The sequence below is a fragment of the Moschus berezovskii genome, chromosome 2 (assembly GCF_049115385.1).
Source record: "Moschus berezovskii isolate FMDL1 chromosome 2, NW_MosBer_1.0, whole genome shotgun sequence".
Taxonomy (NCBI): Eukaryota; Metazoa; Chordata; class Mammalia; order Artiodactyla; family Moschidae; genus Moschus; species Moschus berezovskii.
This window is the reverse complement of record NC_142461.1, coordinates 38862476-38872816: the sequence shown is the minus strand read 5'-3', so window position 1 is coordinate 38872816 and position 10341 is coordinate 38862476. Positions and strand designations below refer to the sequence as shown.

The following is a 10341-nucleotide window of genomic DNA, read 5'->3' as shown; positions in this document are numbered from 1 at the left end:
CTCGCTCAGCGGCTCCTCCAGCCCTCCCCTCCTCCTGCAGCCATGTTCCACGCTCGAGGAGGGGCGGGGGAAGTGGAGAGGGACGGGGGATCAGGGCGGAGAGAGTGTGCTCTGCCTCGGGGAAGGAGGGGATGAGAGTTGGGGAGAGCCGAGGGAGGAAGAGGCGGGGGCAGCGGCTAGCGAGGAGCCAGCGCCGAGTCCTGCAGTAGGACTCCCAGGAGCCACCATCATGGTGAAGAGGAAGAGCTCCGAGGGCCAGGAGCAAGACAGCGGCCGTGGTATCCCCTTGCCCATCCAGACCTTCCTGTGGCGGCAAACCAGGTGAGGGGCGCAGAGGGCGCACCGCGGGCGCCCAAGGCTGGGGGCGCTCCTGGGGCCGCCTGGGTCGTGGTCGCTGCTGCTGAGGCCGCGCCACAGCTTGCAGCTCCCTCTCTGGGGCTGGAAAGAAAGCTCTCCAAACCCACTTAAAAACACGCATTTAAAAAATATTTCAGTGAAGTTTGACGACAAGCAGATTGGCAATGTACGTTATTTAGGGGGGTGAGAGGGCAGAGAGCCTAGGAGGAGCGGGCGGGGATTTAGGGGAGATAATTACGACTGGTTGTGCTCCTGTGTCCAATTCCCCCTCCGTCTCCTGCTGTAATTCCAGCCCGTTGACCTGTTGTTTTTCCAGCTCCTGTTTGTCGAATATCTGCTATGCCCACTTGTTAACCATTTTTGCTAGTATCCAGCCAGTGTAATCTTCCTGGTTAAAGCCTCTGAGAAGACTCATTTTTTATAAGAATTTTGTTTTTCCAGAAAAAGCAAAACAAAACCTGAAACCTATTCCAATAAACAGGAAACAAGGTTTCCATTATTATTATTATTGTTAGAGATTTATCAGATAAGAAATTAGATTCTGAAAATCATAACCCACACGCTGGGTTCATTTTTCAGTTTTGAGTAAGACTGTACACATGAGTAATGCAGTACTTCTGACCACTGGCAATTTAGAATCCAATTAGATAAAAAGTCTTCAGGATAAGAGTTGATAAAGAAAATGTAGAAATTCACACCTTTTTCATATATGTAATTGCACATAAAAAAGCAAATGTCAGCTGTTTAACACCTGCTTATTAACAAGGCATAGGGAGGCATGAAATTTGACTTTTGCACGTCTTATCCATTGAAAAATGTCATAAGGCTGCTCTAATAATAATTTTGTGTGTGTTTATAACAATTATCTATCTTAATTTTTCAGTGCATTTTTGAGGCCTAAACTGGGAAAGCAATATGAAGCCTCTTGTGTGGTATGTGATATTCATCATTTAATGAGTATTTCCATATATCATGTGGTAATTTGAAAGAATGATGTTAAATGTACTGACTAAACAAGTTAATTCATTCAGCGAACATTACCGAGTACCTACTACGTGCCAGACACAGTTCTAGATGATGAGATGGAGCAATAATCAAAACAAATAAAGGGTTTGTATTCTACTAGGAGGGGGATGGGACCCTCATAAATGAATAAAATAGATAGCCAGCCAAATGGTGATATATACTATGGAGAAAATTTAAGCAAGAAAGGAAATTATAGAGAACTAGGGTGAAGTTTTCATGTTAGAAGCAGTGGATAGATAATGTTTGCCTGCTTATGTGACCCTTGAACAAAGATTTGAAGGAAGGTACTGAGGAATAGCTGAGAAAAGAGCAGAGGGAAAGTTGAGTCTGAAGGCCCTAAGTGGGGAGTAGAGCAGAAGAAGAGAGACTGGGGAAATAACAGAGAATCAGGAGACAGAGGGCGAGTGTAACAGCCAAATCCTTAATCAACAAAACTGAGAAATGTTATCAAATCAACAAGACATTATATTGTGTAGAGGAAGCTCATAAAATGCAAGCCTATGAACTACTCAAAGTAATATGCAATACTGAACTTTTATATCTTCCACTTTTTGTGCAACTCCAAAGTGGATGATATGAAATAATTATGATAATAATGCTATTAATATTTATGCAAAATAGAGTGCACTTGTCCTGAGATTCTAAGGGATCTCATGACTTAAAGATTGTCTTTTTAAAAACTAAAGACAAGATGAAAAACTGTGAAGCAAAATTAAAATGGGTTTTTTACAGACTTCATTAAAAATTGGAGCTCACATAAAGGTCATTATATTGTATATGAAAGTCACTCAGTCATATCTGACTCTTTGCAACTCCATGAACTGTAGCCTGCCAGGTTCCTCTGTCCATGGAACCCTACAGGCAAGAATAATGGAGTGGGTAACCTATCCTTCCAATGAACACCCAGGACTGATCTTTAGAATGGACTGGTTGGATCTCCTTGCAGTTCATGGGACTCTCTGCTAAAGCTGAAACTCCAATACTTTGGCCACCTCATGAAAAGAATTGACTCACTGGAAAAGACTCTGATGCTGGGAGGGATTAGGGGCAGGAGGAGAAGGGGACGACAGAGAATGAGATGGCTGGATGGCATCATCAACTCGATGGACATGAGTTTGAGTGAACTCCGGGAGTTGGTGATGGACAGAGAGGCCTGGCGTGCTGTAATTTGTGGGGTTGCAAAGAGTCAGACATGACTGAGCGACTGAACTGAACTGAACTGAACTGAACCTATCCTTTCTCCAGGAATCGAACCAGGGTCTCCTGAATTCCAGGCAGATTTTTTACCATCTGGCTACCAGGGAAACCCCACATTGTACATATTATAGCATAAAAGAAGAAACCTACTCATTTGGATATTGCCATGATATTTGCAAATGACCAGACAGAGAATAAATGACCTTCTAGTAAGGAGCTCTGAAATGTGTTAGGGCCACAAACTATTACAGAAGCCAACTGGAAAATTAAACACCCCACATACACACACATATATGCACAAAACACACTCAAATAGGGATTTATTTTGTTGCATTTCCTGCTCTTCAAAATTGTCACATATATTTTTTATATCTAACTTTCTAATGGAATTTATTGTACTAAGCTCAGGTTAAAGCAATTTGACACTTGAAATCTCTGAGTCTTCCTCAAACCAAGCTTACAGTTATGCTAGCTTAAAATAACCCTGACTTTTCTCTCTTCTTGGCAAAGATATGTCTGACATTTTAATGTAGTCACATAATATCAAGTAACTAAGTCACAGTCATAGCTGCAGATAGTGATGTAAGTATAGAAAACAATTTCCCTGGTTTAAAATGACAAAAAGTTATATTAGTAACATTTAAGAAGAAAATGACAGTAAGTATGTAAAGCTTCCTGAGGTTATAAGGTATATAACTCATCCTCTAAAATTGCATTCATCCAGATTGTATAAATTATGTATAATCTTTTAATGTCTAACATACACACCCTTTATTTAATGAATAGTTAGGAACCAAGGGCCGAGGAATTTTAAAGTGTTTGGATCTGCCTTTATCTAGTTTCTTTAAGAAAACCCCAGAGACTACATCTCTGATCAAACTCCTTACCAAACCCCACCATGCCTTTCATTATGAAAGAGAATTTATTTTCTTTCTTGAGTCAAATGTAAATAGCTTTCTTTGGAGAATCTTTGTATTAAGTCATATTTTTCTTATATATCCTAATAATTCCAATAATACAGCTTGAGCACTTGGGACTGGTATTATGATCATGGAGAACACAATTCTCTAGACCACTTGGGACATCAAGTAGCAATCAGGTTCTGTTCATACAAATCAAGTGTTTATTAAATTTATTCTAATATTTGGTAACTACACTTTCTCCAATACCCTACAATAATACCTACAATAATAACTTCCTCCACCTTCAAAAGGAAAAGAACAACTCAATAGGTCAAACTTGTTCTGGGGGGAGGGGTAGGTGCTTCGCTGCTGAAAGTACTGCATCCTTGGCCAGGACAGAAGACTTAATAAACCAGCAAAGCAAAAAAAATGGCTTATTTTCCTCCTCTCTCCCTCCCTTATTCTCTTCCTCCTTTTCTTTCTTTATTCAATAGGTATATTTACTATCTTATGGTTCCACACATTATATAAGGGGTGTCCTATGCCAGGTCATTGCTAGGCACATGGAATAATTCAGGGACCCCAAAATCAGATCTCTTGTAAGAGGTCTATCTTATTTAACATTTATTGCACGTTCAGAAAAATTCTGTCCCTCCAGATGCTTTTACAAAAGACATCTCACCTTGGTCTGCAGCAGTGATAGCTCCTTTAGGTGATCCAACAGCATTTTATAAAATACTACTTCTACATACTTCATATAGTTAAATGTGTTGTACTCTTTTTGATGGGAGCTTATTTTGATAGAAATAAAAATTATTTAATAATTCAAGCAATATACTTTGGATCAAAAACTTAAAAATGGGTGTGCTCAGTCGTGTCCAGTTCTTTGCAACCCCATGGAGCCCGCCAGTCTCCTCTGTCCATGGGATTTTTCCAGGCAAGAATATAGAAGTGGGTTTTTATTTTCTTCTCTAGGGAATATTAATGATCCAGGGATCAAACCTCCATCTCTTGACTCCTGCATTTGCAGGCAAGTTCTTTACCATTAGCGATTATTGGGGCCAGGTGGCGCTAGTGGTAAAAGAGTCTGCTTACCAGTGCAGGAGACATAAGAGAAGCGGGTTCCATCCCTGGGTTGGGAAGATCCCCTGGAGTAGGAAGTGGCAACCCACTCCCGTATTCTTGCCTGGAGAATCCCATGGACTGAGGAGCCTAGGGGGCTATAGTCCATAGGGTCGCAAAGAGTCGGACATGACTGAAGCAACTTAGCATGCAGGCCAATTGGGAAGCCTGTTTGAAAATGGGTAGATAATAGGAAATTATCGTTGACTTATTTCATGTCAACATGTACAATGAAATGCAATGTGAGTGCTCTCTAAAGAATTTAGACTAGTGATTTGCATCTTTTAGGATATACAATACCTTGTCTATTTTTCCACCCATCAGAATCTCTAATTTCTTATTTTAATTTTTTTTTTTTGGCGTCTATAGTCCTTTGAACGAGTGTTGGTAGAAAACAAGCTGCATGGCCTCTCTCCAGCCCTCTCTGAAGCCATCCAGAGCATTTCCAGATGGGAACTGGTGCAAGCTGCTTTGCCTCATGTCCTCCACTGCACTGCAACCCTGCTGTCAAACAGAAACAAGCTAGGTTGGTGTACCTGCATTTCTTCTTCATAACATACCACTGTCCTCATTCATGGTAACACTCATAATAGCACCCACAATAGCAACCTGCATTACTGCTTTCCCAGGCACTTGGCACACATTCTCATTTAATTCTCACAAAATCCCCCTTAGTTTCATATCACTGTTATCTCCATTTTGCCAATGAGGGAGCTAGCTCTCTTTTTAAAAATTTTTTAATTTTACAAGTAAACTGTGAATATGTCCTCCTTTTGAACATTAGGATATTATAAAGAAACTAAGGCCTCTCACCTATTCAAGATGAGTTCTGACCAGAGTTTTCCTTCAGTCCTCCCAATGTCTAAAGCAGTCGCCTTCATGAATTTCGCATGCTCCCCTCCAGATCTTTTCCCAGCTTTGTATTACTATGTGTATGTGTGCATGCCTGCACATATGTGTTATTTTTCTTGCTTAGATTATTTTGCAGATTGCTTTTCCCACATAGCATTATGTCCTAACCATCTATCCCAAGCCCTTCTCCATCTGGTTCCTTCCCCTTATGTGGATCTTTATTCAAGTGTTACCTTCATAGAGGGGCCTTTCCTAATCACACCAGCTTTTCCCAGGTGGCTCAGTGGATAAAGAATCTACCTGCAATGCAGGAGACTCAGAAGTCATGGGTTTGATCCCTAGATTGGGAATAATAAGCACATATGCATGCAAAATGGAGTAGCTATCTTCAGAACCAATATTCTTAACCATTGTGCTCTTTATTTGGAAATGTATGTGGGTATCTGGCTGAAGAGATGTGATGCATGCAGTTTCTTTTCCTATGGCAACATATCATTCTGTAAAGATTGCAGCCAGTTAGAAAGTCCCCAAACAAGAATGGACCCTTCTAACAGTGGCTGTAAGTGGTGCAGAGAAATGCTAGTGTCTCCCAGGAAATCAAGCCACAGAAACTTAAAGCAAGGATGTTCTTCCCAGGTGCAAGGCTGACATCATTGTCGTGGTCACAGAGTCTGCCTTACCCTGACTGTGTGGTTGTGCTATGCAGGGCACCAGGATAAACTGGGTGTTGCTGAGACAAAGCTCCTTCATACCCTGCATTGGATGCTCCTGGAAGCCCCACAGGACTGCAACAGCGAACGTTTTGGGGGCACAGACCGAGGTTCCAGCTGGGGTGGCAGCAGCAGTGCTTTCATCCACCAGGTTGAAAACCAGGGTTCTCCAGGGCAACCTTGCCAAAGCACCTCCAATGATGAGGAAGAAAACAACCGAAGGAAGATTTTCCAGAACTCCATGGCTACTGTGGAGCTCTTTGTTTTTCTGTTTGCTCCTCTGGTACACAGGATCAAGGTAAGCAGAAAGCTCATTAGGGTTAAGGGGGACTAGAGGTCAGGTGAGGGTGAGCTTCAGATGATATTTCCATATTTGTGTCCCATGTCTTTGTATGAGTTTATAGTAAGAGAGCTTTGTTTCTATATTAAGATATTAAACATTATTTCAAAACCATGATTCTCCTACTTAAAAATCTTTGATAGTTCTCCATCTGCCCCATGATAATGCCCAACATATTAAATATGACATATAAAGTCAACTGTGATCTGCAGCTTAAGTCTTCTCAGTTGACCACTGCCAATCCCTACTGCCCACCCCATGATACAGTTCTGGGAGCCATGTGAACCATTCCCTGAATATGCACTTGCTGTTAGCTCTGCCCTCGTTTTGCTCCATGGTTCTTCAAACTTCCGTGTCATCATTTCCATGAAGCTTTTCCTCTGACCTTCCCCATGGAAACCTAGTCACTATCTCTTTTGTAATTCCAGAACACAATGCAGGGTCTAGAGGAGAAGCTTTTACTTTTTATGTGCTGCAGACTTTTTGACAGTTTGGTGTACCATGTATGAATTTCTTTTCAAAATATTTTTCAATGTGTAAAATGGAAGACGTATTTCATGGAAACAAATTGTATTAAAATGCAGTTATATACCGGTACCCCTTGGATCTGAAAGAGACAATATTATCTTAAGTCACTGTGCTACCACTTTCTAGCTGTGTGATCTAGGTGATCTTACTTAACCTCTTGGATCCTCCATTGCATTAAATTTTGGATATTCAAACACGGGGTGAACATATGTGAAGACACAGTACATGAAAGTACATGGGGGAAAATCAAGTACATGGAAAGAAATCAAGAACTATTTATTACTTCTGAGAATGAATAAATTGCAACATCCCATCTAAGTGCTCTGATAAGAGATAGAAGGAATTAATATGCTCAACTATTCTTTAACAGAATATTAAAATCTTAATGAATGTTTCATTTTTGCAATATATTCTATATATATGATATAGGCGAAAATAGCAACCCACTCCAGTATTCTTGCCTGGAGAATCCCCATGGAAAGAGGATCCTGGTAGGCTACAGTCCATGGGGTCGCAAAGAGTCAGACACGACTAAGCAACTAAGCACATATATATATGAAGGTGGTCGTAAGACCATTAACAACCATTATGAGGGGGGATGGACTAGAGTGTCTTTTCATCCATTTTATTTCCAGTTAAAGTTCACTTTTGATTGATTCTGTCCCATTGCTGGTAGGACTAGAACTGAAATTACCTGTGGACTCCTAAAGTGCTTCACATGCACTGGCCACGTTGTCTATCAAAATTATTAAAAAAAAAATTAAATGTGGTTTAATTAAATTTCTGCTTTAAAAACATTACATTTTCTATTTTTAAAAGTCTTTGATAAAGGTTACGCTTAATGGAAACATTAACTGAGACAGTCCCCCTGGCTGATGAGACCTGCACGACAAGAATTCTGCTCACCTGGCCTCTCTTTTGTTTCCAAATTTGCAGGCTCACCAACGGTTCACTCTCAAACCCAAGAACGTTGTTTTATCTTTCAGATCTTTGCGCTGGTTTTTTCCTTCTATTTGAATCGTTTTCTCCCACCTGCCACCCCTAGATTTTCACATGGTCATCTTCTCCTCATCAATTTACTCACCATGTAGTTGTTACCGACCCAGAAGTACTTCCCTGGCTACTTTAGTGCCTCTAGTACATGATCTATGTTTTTCATTGTTTCCTTCTCTGCACTGATCAGTACCTGAATTTATTTTTTGTTTCTTTGCATGTTTGTTACCCATCACCCCCACCAAACCTGAGGTTCTTGAGCAAAGGGACACTGCCTGTCCAGGTCACAGTGGTATCTGATGTGTCTAGAATAGTGTCTGCATATATGAGACAGTCAATAAATATTTAATGACTGTCACTGAATAAACCCAAGTTACTATTAGAAGCTTATCCAGGTGCTAAAAGTAGCAAATATATGTAGGCACATAGTCCCTTAAATGGAAAAGGCAAGAAAGAAAACTCCTTAATAAAATAGCCCATAACATATCTATTTGTAAAGAAACATTATCTAGATTAAAAAACGTGCGAGTGTCCAGAATGACTATAATTTTATTTGGAAACATGCAGAGAATGTAAGTTTTGGAAACAGTCCTGAGTTAGAATCCAGTGCTTGCTGCTTTGTATTTTATGTAGAAAGGACACTGAACAATTAACTTCTTTGAGCCCAAGTTTTCTCAAGTATAAATTGAACATGAGAATAATTTTATGGAGTATTGTGAGGATTAAACAAATTAAAGTGCTCACCTGATGCGCAAAAAGCATCAATAAGTGGTAGTATTTAGCATTGGTGTTTTGTAGCTATCAGCATTATGAATTATGAGTAGAAGAGGAGCCAGATCTTCTTTCAGGGGAGACTACACAGATCGTTGAGAAAAGCTGGCTCAAGGTCCCCAAGTTTACCTCTGGCCTGGGATAGCAGTATTTATAAGGAAGAAAAACAATCCCTATAAAACATGGCACTGTGATTAATACATAGTATTGTACTCTACAATTATTGCTGGCTATTATTACTAGCATTATTGTTTTATCATTTTATTATTGCTATGAGAGAAATGTTTTTCTAGATGCCATAGGGAACAAAAATATTAATGAGTCAATAGATTTCCCTATAAGGGTTTTTTTTAAATCTGAGTGAGGGGTTTGCTTTTTTCAGTGGGGAATGTACAATCCCTTGATCAGGGTTTCTCAGCTGTGGCACCATTGGCATTTGGGTCCAGATAATTCTTTGTCTTGTGCTTTGTAGGGTATTGAATAACATCTCTGGCTTCTACCTACTAGATGCCAGTAACACCTCCTCCCTCTGATTTGTTACAAGCACAAATGACTCTAGACATTGCCAGATATCCCTAAGGAGTGGGGAGGGGTGAGAATTGCCCTGGATTGAGATCTACTGACCTAGAATTTTCATTTGCCTGCTAGTTATCAGGCCCTACTTTCCTTTCATATCCACGCTCTAGCCATGTCAACTGCTCCTCATCAGCACCATTAATGGCTTCCTTATTCTTCCATTGCACTTGATCTTCAGAAACTCCAGCCCAAGATCAAGACCAAAAGCCACCTTTTATTTCCAGCCCCAGAGATCTGCATGCTCCTGGGGCAGAATCCAACAGCCATCTAAACTGGTATGTCTACACGTTGTGCCATCAAGCTCCACGTGATGCCTCACTTGTCGGTCCGTTTCTTGTCTCCCTCAAGTCCCCACCCCATGCTCACATAGACAGTGTTGTAGGTTGAGGCTCTTATAGGACATGGTGTTGAGGGAGTAATGAAGGGCTGAAATCCAGCCGAGGCATGAGCCTGTGCTCCTCTTCTCACCTTCCCAATCCCTTCCACTTGCTTCTGTTTCCCTCTAGTATGTAACAGTTCTCACCTATCATTTCTAATTCTTACAAACACCCACAAGAGGGTAGACTTTACCAAAGAGGAAACTGAAATTCAGAGAGGTAATAATCAAGCTCATTAAATAGGCAAGGTGGGATTCAAATCCAATTCCATCTGACTTTCTACAAAGCTGTACTGTTTCTTGCTTATCGTGCTAGAACTCTTCTAACCAAGGTCATCAACAGCCTTGGGCTATTGAACCTAATCTTTACTTTGCTGTCTTCAATTCATTAAACCTCAGCTGCATTTGAACTTACCTTCATTTCTTCTTGAAGTTTTCCCTTCCTCTGGTGACACCACACTCTACCAGTTTTCGTTGCATCTCTGGCTCTTTCTGTTCTGTCTCCTCTGAGAGCTCATCTTCTTTGCCTGCCCCTGTAACATTGGGGTTCCCCAGAGATGCAACCTAGACGATTTGCACTTCCCACTGTAT

General features: G+C 40.7%; 1 protein-coding gene across 5 annotated transcripts in view; it reads left to right on the top strand.

Moving 5' to 3' along the window:
• The first annotated feature begins 229 nt into the window (after nucleotides 1-229).
• UNC80 (unc-80 subunit of NALCN channel complex) overlaps nucleotides 230-10341 on the top strand; it is a 218111-nt gene continuing 207999 nt past the window's right edge. For all 5 annotated transcript variants that reach the window (XM_088842019.1, XM_055398557.2, XM_088842016.1 and 2 more), the window contains exons 1-4: nucleotides 230-321; nucleotides 1241-1289; nucleotides 4974-5130; nucleotides 6163-6464. In XM_088842019.1, coding sequence (XP_088698145.1) covers nucleotides 230-321; nucleotides 1241-1289; nucleotides 4974-5130; nucleotides 6163-6464 — 600 coding nt within the window. The remainder of the gene's footprint in view (nucleotides 322-1240; nucleotides 1290-4973; nucleotides 5131-6162; nucleotides 6465-10341) is intronic.